This window comes from Mizuhopecten yessoensis, unplaced genomic scaffold, assembly GCF_002113885.1.
Source record: "Mizuhopecten yessoensis strain PY_sf001 unplaced genomic scaffold, ASM211388v2 scaffold1961, whole genome shotgun sequence".
In the NCBI taxonomy this organism is placed as follows: Eukaryota; Metazoa; Mollusca; class Bivalvia; order Pectinida; family Pectinidae; genus Mizuhopecten; species Mizuhopecten yessoensis.
Window position 1 is genome coordinate 1,559,142 of NW_018404308.1, and position 14,731 is coordinate 1,573,872.

Below are 14,731 nucleotides of genomic sequence, written 5' to 3' on the forward strand. Positions count from 1 at the left end.
ACTTTTATTGACATAAGCATTGTCCATTGTAAGTATCTGGACTTTTATTGACATTAGCATTGTCCATTATAGGTATTTGGACTTTTACTGACATTAGCATTGTCCATTATAGGTATTTGGACGTTTATTGACATTAGCATTGTCCATTATAAGTATTTGGCCTCTATTGACATTAGCATTGTCCATTATAAGTATTTGTACTTTTATTGACATTAGCATTGTCTATTATAAGTATTTGGCCTCTATTGACATTAGCATTGTCCATTATAAGTATTTGGCCTCTATTGACATTAGCATTGTCGATTAGAAGTATTTGGAATTTTATTGACATAAGCATTGTCCATTATAGGTATTTGGACTTTTATTGACATAAGCATTGTCCATTGTAAGTATCTGGACTTTTATTGACATTAGCATTGTCCATTATAGGTATTTGGACTTTTACTGACATTAGCATTGTCCATTATAGGTATTTGGACTTTTATTGACATAAGCATTGTCCCTTATAGGAATTTGGACTTTTATTGACATTAGCATTGTCCATTGTAAGTATTTGGACTTTTATTGACATTAGCATTGTCCATTGTAAGTATTTGGACTTTTATTGACATTAGCATAGAAATCTTTTCATATGATGCAAGGTTACAATATACCTGAATGTATTTTATATTGGATCCATCATGATTAATGTTGATCATGTTTATCTAACTCCAGTTAATCAATTTTCAAATTACAAAAAAATATAAACAAGCTTGATAAAGTTTTCTTTCTTTAATTTAAAATTTAATGAGACTTATGTAAACATGATAAGCAATGGTGATGAGTTGACAAGTTTCTTTCTATTAAATGATGTAATCAAGTAATTGACTTACTTAAGAACCAGTCAGGCTGCGTAGGTATTCAAGGCAATACGTTTGATAAGTAGTATGCAAAAATCCCCAGCTTTATACCCATTTTTTGTACTTCAAATATTTTGCTATTGATCTGATGAATTCTGAATGTTCGCAAAGCCAACAACTAGCATGTTTAAGTATCCATCATGCTATAGCTACTACATCCTTGAGGAAGGTCCATAATGGACGACCACGAAAATCCAATGGCCCTGATGTTGTATTCATTGTAATCAAAAGTTCAGGATTTTAACCAAACAAAATGACTGAAGGCTTTGATCAACCTGTACAATAACGATATAAACTAACACCTCCCTCGTTTACGCCAATGTTGAATTGACCATGATCAAAAGTTCAGGATTTTAACCAAACAAAATGACTGAAGGCTTTAATCAACCTGTACATGAACTGTTTTAAACTAACACCTCTGTTGTTTGATTGGCAGTCTGTTAGTTAATAAATGCGGGCAATGGTGACAGCCTGGCAGATGATAAAACAGGGCTCACTGTGGTAAAGATTTGTTTAACCCTTACACCCCTGTAGACCATAATGGACTTATCCATATCAATGCTTGGTTGAGTTTATTAAACTACATCGGGGTGGAAGGGTTAATATACCACAACACCTATAACTACATGATCACCAACCCTAGTGTCAATACATCACAAAATTAAATCGTTTAAGCTGAATTTCTCCTGTTTCTTAACAGATTGATATTTTTTCAGGGGGTTCAGACAAGTAAAATATCAATAAATCCACAATATTTTTCATGCAAATCCTTAACTTTGTAATCAACAAGCACCTGTCTTTGTCCTTTAATGATGTACATTCCTCGCAAATATGTCAGTCATATGCAATTGTGAAAATAACAAAAATTTGCAAACCCTGATTTAAAGTACGGCATATATGTCTTAGGTCTTCTCTTCACGCAGTAACAAGTCATTACACCCAGTATGTTCATGAAAAAGTCATCCTTCAGTGTTTGTGGCCCCGTTAAATTGCGAGTACATCTGTCTGAATTTCATGACTAAGTTGCGTTTGTAAGTCACTGAGCTTCTTTTTCAACACACCAAGTCCGGAGAAGACAATGTTTTCTGGTCGTAATGACCCACACGCCTCCACATTCATGAAAAATTTGTTTGCTTTTCCAGTGGGATTGAAAGGGGCTTCATCTGTAAAAAACAATAAATGGTTTGTTAGACATCGGTTCAACAACAATGGTGGGGTATTTTTGTTTTAATATATTTCCTTTTATACAATTTTTGACAGTCTCACAACAATCTCATCATGAATATTATACCATTAAATGTTTATATCATTCCTCCTTTGACTTACAGCAGACCAGTATTTCATCCTGTGATCGTTTGCAACAATGATGTGCCCAATTTAATACAAACAAGTGCATGGTAGAGGAGGCAAATTTGAGGTGTAATGAAAAAGGCAGAAGATTTGAAGTGTGGAAGAGGTGAAGATAGTAGCAGAGTTAAAGCACAGAGGAGAAGGCGGGAGCCGCAACAGCGGCAGCAGATTTGAAGTGTGATTGGAAAAGGTTGCAGTAGATTATAAATGTGGAAGATGAGGAGGTGGCGTTTTTTAGTTGGTGGGAGAGGAGACAGCAGATCTAAGAGCTACTTACGTGTGTCTTCATCAAGTTCAGAGAATTCACTCTTGGGCCTGCAACAGATTATTCACATATTAATCCACAAAACTTAAATTCAGACCGTCGATGCGTAAAATTAAGTCTGCTCAATACAATGTCAAATGTTTTACTGATAAAAATATCCATAAATTCCTTTTCATCTAAGGAGGTGTTTATGTTTTCCTAATTTGATTGTTGTGCACTTCAGGTTGAATGGGGAAAGATCACTGGGAAGGTGTAGCCAGGAAGTGTTACTTTGAAATATAGGCCTACCGGTATTTGGTTGAACGTGGTGATACAACTTATTACTAGGAAATAAGTGTTTCAGTTTTGACAAGTTACACTTTCCATAACCATACAATTTTTAAATGCTTATACTATGGTTTTCAGAAAGTATGATTTTAAAACAGACAACATAATTACAATCTTTAGTAAATCTTGGTAGCTTGGTCATTAACCCTAGGTTAACAGGATCAACATTTCCCATTTGTTGTCACTCATTACACATGAAAGATACAGTTATAACTACCATCCCAACTTGTATGGGTCCACTGATCATTAATGAGGACATCGCTTTTATTTTGAACATGAAATTTTGGCTATAACTAACCATTCCTCTGGTTTGGGGAATGTTGTGTGGCGCAATGAATTATCTGGATCATATTCGAAGGATACACCGGCAGTCGGGTTCCATTTTGCATGTTCTTTCGCAAATCCTTTCCTGGCAAATGCTTTTATTTTCACCTCCTGTCCTTTCCTCAGTTTGACAATCAGTATGTCTGAAAATTAACAATATAATAAAAGTGATCCGTCAAAAAATCTGCATATAAACTTTGTGATTTAAAATAAAGCAGCTAAACACAAACATAATGTATAAAATCTGTACAACATGCCCAAGTATTGCAAGCTAACTTTGGTATCAAAAATGTACAAAGAGTCATAACTCTGCTGCATTTAGCGGCACAAGACCTGGTTTAGTGAGTGCCTCCGACAAAGTGATTCACGGTGAACAAAGGGAAATAACTCTAATATGCCCCCTAACAATGTGAAGCACAGACTGACGAACAGACAGCAGGCAAAAGTACAGCTCCCTTTAGTGGGAAACTTATAATTACCCTTTATAAGAACAATACATCAATATAGACATAATACCATATTCCATTTTCTTACAAAAGGGGAACTTATCCAAAAATATTAGATGCTTTTCAAATGTTCAAAGTTTACTGATGGCATAATTCCCAGCTATACTCTACTGACATGGCACTGGAAGGATTACTATCAAGGGAACCTGTGTCATCTTTATCATTAGGACACTGTACTGTTGCTGGACATTCAAGGGGTTGTGTCCAAATTTCCATTACATATACGCACTTATTCTAATCTTTTTATAAAGATGAAAATAGAAATGATGAGCAACAACACCACTGAATCCGGTACAAAATGTAATGTTTGATTTACACCCACCCCCCAGTTTAGTAAAGATGGTTGAAATGAATTCCATTGGATATTAGGATATTGAAAGAACAAGAGGCCCAATGGGCCTGCATCGCTCACCTGGTATAAAACTCACACTTGTAACCTTAAAAGTGATCTAAAATAAAGCTACAGGCAAAATATCAGTATTTATGATTAAAATTCGTTCAAACGACCCTGTTAATTTTTTTTAAAACATTTCCCCCCTGTGATTGAAAGTCGAACAAAGTCATTATGTTGAACACATTGTATAGCCTTTCATCTCAGGATGCAACTTGCAAAGTATAAACATCCTGGGACCCATGGTTATTCATAAGAGGTTGTTTAAAGATTTTAAACAAATTTGACCCCTGTGACCTTGAATATAAGTCAAAGTCATTCACTTTAACAAACATAGTAGTCCTTGATCCCAGCATATGCTACTAACTAAATATCAACATCCTGAGCCTTTTGGTTATTCAGAACAAGTTGTTGAAATATTTTAAACATATTTGCTCCTTGTGACCTTGAATATGATTCAAGGTCATACATTTAAACAAACTTGGTAGCCCTTGATCCTAGTATGCTACTGACTAAATATCATCACCCAGGGCATTTTGGTTATTCAGAAGAAGTTGTTTAAAGTTTTTAACATATTTGACCCCTGTGACCTTGAATATGGGTGAAGGTCATTTATTTGAACAAACTTTGTAGCCCTTTATCTCAGCATGCTACTGGCCAAATATCATTACCCTGGGCATTTTGGTTATTGAGAAGAAGTTGTTTAAAGTTTTTAACATATTTGACCCCTGTGACCTTGAATATGGGTGAAGGTCATTCATTTGAACAAACTTTGTAGCCCTTCATCTCAGCATGCTACTGGCCAAATATCATCACCCTGGGCATTTTGGTTATTCAGAAGAAGTTGTTTAAAGTTTTTAACATATTTGACCCCTGTGACCTTGAATATGGGTGAAGGTCATTCATTTGAACAAACTTTGTAGCCCTTCATCTCAGCATGCTACTGGCCAAATATCATCACCCTGGGCATTTTGGTTATTCAGAAGAAGTTGTTTAAAGTTTTTAACATATTTGACCCCTGTGACCTTGAATATGGGTGAAGGTCATTCATTTGAACAAACTTTGTAGCCCTTCATCTCAGCATGCTACTGGCCAAATATCATCACCCTGGGCATTTTGGTTATTCAGAAGAAGTTGTTTAAAGTTTTTAACATATTTGACCCCTGTGACCTTGAATATGGGTGAAGGTCATTCATTTGAACAAACTTTGTAGCCCTTCATCTCAGCATGCTACTGGCCAAATATCATCACCCTGGGCATTTTGGTTATTCAGAAGAAGTTGTTTAAAGTTTTTTTAAGACAATTGACCCCTGTGACCTTGAATATAATTGAAGGTCATTCATTTGAACAAACTTGGTAGCCCTTCACCCTAGCATGCTACTGACCAAATATCATCTCCCTGGGCAGTTTGGTTATTGAGAAGAAGTTGTTTAAAGTTTTTAACATATTTGACCCCTGTGACCTTGAAAATAAATGAAGGTCATTTATTTGAACAAACTTGGTAGCCCTTCATCCCAGTTTGCTTCTGGCCAAATATCATCACCCTAGGCCATTCGGTTATTAAGAAGAAGTCGTTTAAAGTAAAATATTGACGCCGGACGGACGACGGACGCCGCACCACGGCATAAGCTCACTTCGTGCCAGGTGAGCTAAAAATGCTTTACACTTCAATTGCCTTGCAGCAAAAAGGAGGAAATGTTGAGGTAATGTCTCAAACAGATGGAGGTCAACAATACAATAACCATACCATCTGTGTCTTCATATTCACTGGCCTCTTCTTTGTGTCGTGACGTCACCTAGAAATAGTTAACACAGATGATTATAATATTACTGAAAATATCATCACCTTGTCTGAACAAAGATGAAAAAACATCAGAGGATCACAAATATTTTGTATCAGGTTTCTTGAGGCTTGATGAAAACTTTTTTGTTTTTATAGTATCTATATTATTTGACAACATTCATAATAAGAGGTACTGAAAAACTTGGTAACTCACCGGAACAACTTTGGGGTTAGTCGAAATAAGGTCAGCACTGGTCACATGACAGGTACGGTCATCAGTACATTTTACCTCTAAGTTAAACTCCACAGAACAGTCAGTACAAAACTCCTCACAGGTACAGTCCTGTAACCATGAGAAACAGAACAGTCAGTACATAACTCCTCACAGGTACAGTGCTGTAACGATGATAAACAGAAGACTCGGTACAAAACTCCTCATAGGTACAGTCCTGTCACGATGAGAAACAGAACAGTCAGTATAAAACTCCTCACAGGTACATTCCTGTAACGATGATAAAAAGAACTGTCAGTACAAGACTCCTCACAGGTACAGTCTTGTAACGATGATAAACAGAAAAGTCGTTACAAAACTCCTCACAGGAACAGTCCTGTAACGATGGCGAACACAACAGTCAGTACAAAACTCATCACAGGTACAGTCCTGTATCCATGATAAACAGAACAGTCGGTACAAAACTCCTTACAGGTACAGTCCTGTAACGATAATAAACAGAACAGTCCGTACAAAACTCCTCACAGGTATAGTCCTGTAACGATGATAACCAGAACAGTCGGTACAAAACTCCTTACAGGTACAGTCCTGTAACCATTATAAACAGAACAGTCAGTACATAACTCCTCAAAGGTACAGTCCTGTAACCATGAGAAACAGAACAGTCAGTATAAAACTCCTCACAGGTACATTCCTGTAACGATGATAAACAGCTAAGTTAAACTCCACAGACCAGTCAGTCCAAAACTCCTCACAGGTACAGACCTGTCACGATGATAAACAGGACAGTCAGTACAAAACTCCCCACAGGTACAGTCCTGTAAAGATGATAAACAGAACAGTCAGTTCATAACTCCTCACAGGTACAGTACTGTAACCATGATAAACAGAACAGACAGTACAAAACTCCTCACAGGTCCAGTCCTGTAACGATGATAACCAGAACAGTCGGTACAAAACTCCTCGTAACCATGATAAACAGAACACTCGGTACGAAACTCCTCACAGGTACAGACCTGTCACGATGATAAACATAACAGTCAGTACAAAACTCATCACAGGTACAGTCCTGTAACCAGGATAAACAGAACAGTCAGTACATAACTCCTCAAAGGTACAGTCCTGTAACCATGAGAAACAGAACAGTCAGTACATAACTCCTCACAGGTACAGTCTTGTGACGATGATAAACAGAACAGGCAGTACAAAGCTCCTCACAGGTACAGTCCTGCAACGATGATAAACAGAACAGGCAGTACAAAACTCCTCACATGTACAGTCCTGTAACGATGGCGAAAAGAACAGTCAGTACAAAACTACTCACAGGTACAGTCCTGTACCATGATAAACAGATCAGTCAGTACAAAACTCCTAACAGGTACAGTCCTGTAACGATAATAAACAGAACACTCGGTACAAAACCCCTCACAGGTACAGTCCTGCAACGATGATAAACAGAACACTCGGTACGAAACTCCTCACAGGTACAGTACTGTAACGATGATAAACACAACACTCGGTACAAAACTCCTCATAGGTACAGTCCTGTCACGATAATAAACAGAACAGTCCGTACAAAACTCCTCACAGGTATAGTCCTGTAACGATGATAACCAGAACAGTCGGTACAAAACTCCTAACAGGTACAGTCCTGTAACGATGAAAAACAGAACAGTCGTTACAAAACTCCTCACAGGTCCAGTCCTGTAACGATGATAACCAGAACAGTCGGTACAAAACTCCTAACAGGTACAGTCCTGTAACCATGAGAAACAGAACAGTCAGTATAAAACTCCTCACAGGTACATTCCTGTAACGATGATAAAAAGAACTGTCAGTACAAAACTCCTCACAGGTACAGTCCTGTAACGATGGCGAACAGAACAGTCAGTACAAAACTCCTCACAGGTACAGTCCTGTAACGATGATAAACAGAACAGTCAGTACAAAACTCCTCACAGGTACAGTCCTGTAACGATGATAAACAGAACAGTCAGTACAAAACTCCTCACAGGTACAGTCCTGTAACGATGATAAACAGAACAGTCAGTACAAAACTCCTCACAGGTACAGTCCTGTAACGATGATAAACAGAACAGTCAGTACAAAACTCCTCACAGGTACAGTCCTGTAACGATGATAAACAGAACAGTCAGTACAAAACTCCTCACAGGTACAGTCCTGTAACGATGATAAACAGAACAGTCAGTACAAAACTCCTCACAGGTACAGTCCTGTAACGATGATAAACAGAACAGTCAGTACAAAACTCCTCACAGGTACAGTCCTGTAACGATGATAAACAGAACAGTCAGTACAAAACTCCTCACAGGTACAGTCCTGTAACGATGATAAACAGAACAGTCAGTACAAAACTCCTCACAGGTACAGTCCTGTAACGATGATAAACAGAACAGTCAGTACAAAACTCCTCACAGGTACAGTCCTGTAACGATGATAAACAGAACAGTCAGTACAAAACTCCTCACAGGTACAGTCCTGTAACGATGATAAACAGAACAGTCAGTACAAAACTCCTCACAGGTACAGTCCTGTAACGATGATAAACAGAACAGTCAGTACAAAACTCCTCACAGGTACAGTCCTGTAACGATGATAAACAGAACAGTCAGTACAAAACTCCTCACAGGTACAGTCCTGTAACGATGATAAACAGAACAGTCAGTACAAAACTCCTCACAGGTACAGTCCTGTAACGATGATAAACAGAACAGTCAGTACAAAACTCCTCACAGGTACAGTCCTGTAACGATGATAAACAGAACAGTCAGTACAAAACTCCTCACAGGTACAGTCCTGTAACGATGATAAACAGAACAGTCAGTACAAAACTCCTCACAGGTACAGTCCTGTAACGATGATAAACAGAACAGTCAGTACAAAACTCCTCACAGGTACAGTCCTGTAACGATGATAAACAGAACAGTCAGTACAAAACTCCTCACAGGTACAGTCCTGTAACGATGATAAACAGAACAGTCAGTACAAAACTCCTCACAGGTACAGTCCTGTAACGATGATAAACAGAACAGTCAGTACAAAACTCCTCACAGGTACAGTCCTGTAACGATGATAAACAGAACAGTCAGTACAAAACTCCTCACAGGTACAGTCCTGTAACGATGATAAACAGAACAGTCAGTACAAAACTCCTCACAGGTACAGTCCTGTAACGATGATAAACAGAACAGTCAGTACAAAACTCCTCACAGGTACAGTCCTGTAACGATGATAAACAGAACAGTCAGTACAAAACTCCTCACAGGTACAGTCCTGTAACGATGATAAACAGAACAGTCAGTACAAAACTCCTCACAGGTACAGTCCTGTAACGATGATAAACAGAACAGTCAGTACAAAACTCCTCACAGGTACAGTCCTGTAACGATGATAAACAGAACAGTCAGTACAAAACTCCTCACAGGTACAGTCCTGTAACGATGATAAACAGAACAGTCAGTACAAAACTCCTCACAGGTACAGTCCTGTAACGATGATAAACAGAACAGTCAGTACAAAACTCCTCACAGGTACAGTCCTGTAACGATGATAAACAGAACAGTCAGTACAAAACTCCTCACAGGTACAGTCCTGTAACGATGATAAACAGAACAGTCAGTACAAAACTCCTCACAGGTACAGTCCTGTAACGATGATAAACAGAACAGTCAGTACAAAACTCCTCACAGGTACAGTCCTGTAACGATGATAAACAGAACAGTCAGTACAAAACTCCTCACAGGTACAGTCCTGTAACGATGATAAACAGAACAGTCAGTACAAAACTCCTCACAGGTACAGTCCTGTAACGATGATAAACAGAACAGTCAGTACAAAACTCCTCACAGGTACAGTCCTGTAACGATGATAAACAGAACAGTCAGTACAAAACTCCTCACAGGTACAGTCCTGTAACGATGATAAACAGAACAGTCAGTACAAAACTCCTCACAGGTACAGTCCTGTAACGATGATAAACAGAACAGTCAGTACAAAACTCCTCACAGGTACAGTCCTGTAACGATGATAAACAGAACAGTCAGTACAAAACTCCTCACAGGTACAGTCCTGTAACGATGATAAACAGAACAGTCAGTACAAAACTCCTCACAGGTACAGTCCTGTAACCATGATAAACAGAACAGTCAGTACAAAACTCCTCACAGGTACAGTCCTGTCACGATGATAAACAGAACAGTCAGTACAAAACTCCTCACAGGTACAGTCCTGTAACCATGATAAACAGACTAATAATATTCTGTCCACTTGTCTTACTACAACCTACTAATCACCCTCTCTGTTGTCATAACTTACAACTTAGAATGGAGCAAATTCAAGAGAAAAACAAGTTTTTTTTATCTTTACATAAAACACTGAAATAGAAAGTGATGTTACATATATAACAAAAATATATTCATGCAATATGCTACCTGCATTTTATAATACTGTAGGTACATGTCATTTAGTGGCAGCATAGCAACCATGTATTGTTATGGATCAAAATTTAGGTTTTGATGTTCCATAATTAAAGTCACCAATGTTTAATACCCTGGAGTACTGCATCCTGTCGACCATTTCATCACTAGTCAATGGGATCAGACCGATTCGGTGGGAGATGAACTCGTCAAACAGGACAGTCGTGTTGGACTCTATCTGTACCCAGTCTATGGCTGGAACACAAATACACATAAAAATGTTAACAAGAGGCCCAATGGGCACGTAACAAACATATCTATACACAGTCTATGGTTGGAACACACATAAATACTGTCATGAACTCCTTGTGATCTTTTATGAATACTTTCATGAAATAGAGCTGTACTAAGACAGATTTGACAGATTTATGAATATATTATCAGTATGATTAAATATGTGATCTATCTGTTTCCTGTTTGTTAAGAAGTTGTTTAAAGAAAAAGATGAAGCTGCATGGACGATGAATACCAGGTATGAGCTCACAGGCACTTTCAAGTTTGTACCATGTGAACTGAAAATACTGGAACTCCATTCAGCACAGTTTTAATTAAAAGGTTTTTCTTTGCTTGAACTTTGCACATAATCTAAAGGTTTTGATTTGAAAGTAGAACTGTCACCCATCCAAAGAGAATCGCTACTAAAGCTATTACTTTCAGAAGGTTTGGAATAAACACAGGTGATCATTCTGTCATCAACTTGTTTCATATGTAAATGAAAATAGTAATGATGAGTAACATCTGGTTTCATAGGTGTAAGCACCAAACCAGAGAAACATTCCTTTTGGGCGGTTCTTTGTATGTGTCGCTTAAGCAAGCAGATTCAAATGAAAAGAAAATTAATTAATTAATTAAAGATTAAATTTCATGGCATATTTTGAGGTTTTTGTTTCTGATACAAATCACATCAGCATACCCAATATAATTAATCACTTGATCACTTTTTGTGGAAATCATAAAATTATTAGATGTCATGTGTGATGGCTTAGGTAAAAGAAACAAAAAATAATTGATATAAAATTTTTACTTTGAATAAGAATAAAGCAAGGGAAAGAACAGCCCACAAAGAAGTCTCAATCAATGGCCAGTAGCCTTGCACATCAACCACTAAAACATCTGTAATCATATCACCATTAAACCTTTATATAGTGTCTCCGGGACATCCCAGGTATCATGTAATGGACTTTCATTGAACTTATACATTCAGATATAATTCCCCCTTTTGTTTTGTTGTAATGCTTTCTTGTGCTTAAAATATGCTTAATGTTTTAAGTTTTAAGACAGATATTAATCTCAAACTATCCAATACATGCAAGAATAATTCTTGGCACTATGGGTATTGATTTGTTTTCAAACTTATTGTTCACTTTAAGGCTAATATTGATAAAATATACAAGAACACAATATGTGTAATACATCCTATTCTATGCCATTAAGTAAGGAAGTTGTCATACAAACCTATCGTTGGTACCTCTGCAATACATACTCTTCTTACAGCATTAGAGACACTGCAAAAAACAAACCAATAAATTAGTTTGTTCTCAAATATATATATAACAGTTGTTGTTTTTTGCAACAAGAGGCCCAGCGGGCATGTATCGCTCACCTGGAAATGTTCGCAAAATTGAAGTTGAAGTAGCCAGATGTTGCTGGAAGTGTACATGTATTACATGGTTAGTCAGAGGTTATATTAATATGCAATTGGACAAAATCCTGTCATTCCTACAGGAAAACGAAGATTTTAAAGAATTTGCTATGTTTCACCTATTGGGCCCCACCCCTCTGCCCCCAGGGGGGTCAGACCCACCGTTGATACAAAATTAGCTCCCCTTCACCCAATGATGCTTTAGACCAAATATGGACATAATCCTGTAATTCCTACAGAAGAAGAATTTAAAAGCTATTATTCTATTTGGCCCCCGCCCCTCTGGCCCCAGGGAGTTCAAACTCCCATTTATACAAAATTCATTTCCCTTCCAAATAGGATGCTACTGTTCAAATTGGTCGAAATACCTTCATCGCAACAAAAGAAGAAGGATGTTAAAGCTATTCCTCTTTATCCCTTATTGGGCCCTTCCTCTCTGTCCAAACGGGGGATAGACCCACCGTTAATACAAAATTGGTGCCCCTTCACTCAAGGGTGCTCATCCCAAATTTGGGCAAAATCCTGTCATTCCTACAGAAGAAGACGGATTTTGAAGAATATGCTATGTTTCCCCTATTGGGCCCCGCCTCTCTTCCCAAGGGGGTCAGACCCACCGTTTATATAAAATGTCCCTTCACCAAAAGATGCTTCAGACCAAATATAAACAAAATCCTGTCATTCCTACAGAAGAAGAATTTGCTATATTTCCCCTATTGGGCCCCACCCCTCAGGCCCCAGGGGGGTCAGACCTACCATTTATACAAATTGATTTCCCTTCCCCATAGGATGCTACTGTTCAAATTTGATCAATATACCTTCCTCCAAACGGAAGAAGAGGGATATTAAAGTTTTTTCTCTATATCCCTTATTGGGCCCTTATTGGGTCTGCCCCCAGTGGGGCCACACTCACTGTTTATACAAAATTGAGTCCCTTTTGCCCAAGGATGCTCCAGACAAAATAAGGATAAAATCCCTTAATCCCTACCGTAGAAGAAGGATTTTGAATGGTTTACCTCTATTTCCTCTATTTCCCCTTGCCCCTCTGCACCCAGGGGTTCACACCCACCATTTATACAAAATTGAGAGCCCTTGGTCTAAGGATGCTCCAGACCAAATTTACCAGTCAAAATCTACTGGGCCATTCAGGACTAGTAGCGTTTCAAAGGAAAAGTTGATGGATGGACGACGGACGCTGCAGGATGGCATAATTATAAGCTCACCATGGTCCTTCGGACCAGGTGAGCTAAAGATGTTGTTTTTGCTTTTGAAATATTCCTGTATTATTGTAAAGACTTTACATGTATTAATATTCGGTACCTGTACATTGATATCTATTGATCCTGACACTATTAGATCTGATCCCATAATGGAACCAGATCTCCTACACGACATACTAATAACTGACAGTACACACTCTGTATTACTGCCCTGAAAGCAATTATCCACAGAAATGTTTTTTGTATTCAGAGAATGTGAAAATATCAAATGGAAATGTAACAAATTTTATTACTTTTTAATGCCTCTGCTTGTGAAAAAACGGGTCAGCTTGCGCTCTACCATTTGAGCTTCATGTATAGTGAAACTCTCTTTAGCTGAGTTGGTAGGAAGTGGGTAGTATTTTACCTGAGTGTGACAACGTACATTTTAAACATACCATTTATTTCAATTCTATAACTGAAATTTTAATTTCATCAACTTGTATCAATATTAAACGGGAACTTCATTACAATTCCATTTTTCTTCCAATTTTTAAAGGACCCCATTGAAAATAAGTCACTTTGTGGCTTTAATGGATAATCCTAGGTAAATGGCACACGCCACTCCTATTATGCGACTTATTTATATCTACCCACACCTTCATGTACTAAAAAATAGTTTGTCTCATTTTATAGTAATATCTGCCTTTTTTACAGTGTATTAGACTTTTTTGATTTTTATACTCTGTGATATATATGTCAAGGATTGAATTAAGAAATCATTTATTATGATAGATCTATTCTTATTCTCAGTCTTAATACAAAATATTCTTTTTATTTACAAGCTGCATTGTGATCTTATTTGTATTTTTATTCTAAATTGTGATATCTTGTAATAACATGCCTATTTTAATTTTTTCCTGAATAAATATTATTATTATGACACTGCAGGCAGCGTTATCCGATAAGTTTTGTCAATACCGGTCAAAGTGAAAATAGGATGTGATGAGTACATTATTACATAGTACAGTAACTACAGCACATGTAAGTAAAGGCGAATGACAAATGTACAGTGCGATAGCATGGTGTAAAAAATTCAACCTGAGATCTGTATCCTCTATGATAAACTTGATGTTCTCATCTGTTAGCTGAGATATCTGTACAGTAGGCTGGTTTGCATAAGGCATTCTTCAGCGTGGTCCTTTCTTCAAATCATGAACAAGATTGAACTAAACTTCCGCTTGACGCCAGACGGCGTTATTTACAACATTCTATTATTTATAAGGGAAGTCAGGTTTTGAATAGAGATGTTTATTCCTC

General features: G+C 37.6%; 1 protein-coding gene across 1 annotated transcript; it reads right to left on the minus strand.

The window, feature by feature from the left end:
• Positions 1 to 756: 756 nt before the first annotated feature.
• On the minus strand, positions 757 to 14,665 carry LOC110443875 (DNA-directed RNA polymerase II subunit RPB3-like). Its single transcript, XM_021488315.1, has 8 exons — positions 14,513 to 14,665; positions 12,029 to 12,078; positions 10,647 to 10,768; positions 6,060 to 6,188; positions 5,810 to 5,858; positions 3,140 to 3,308; positions 2,527 to 2,564; positions 757 to 2,062 (listed from the first exon to the last, which is right to left on the minus strand). Exons 1-8 carry the CDS (start codon positions 14,596 to 14,598, stop codon positions 1,884 to 1,886), a joined length of 822 nt encoding a protein of 273 aa, XP_021343990.1. The 5' UTR covers positions 14,599 to 14,665; the 3' UTR covers positions 757 to 1,883.
• Between the last annotated feature and the right edge of the window lie 66 nt (positions 14,666 to 14,731).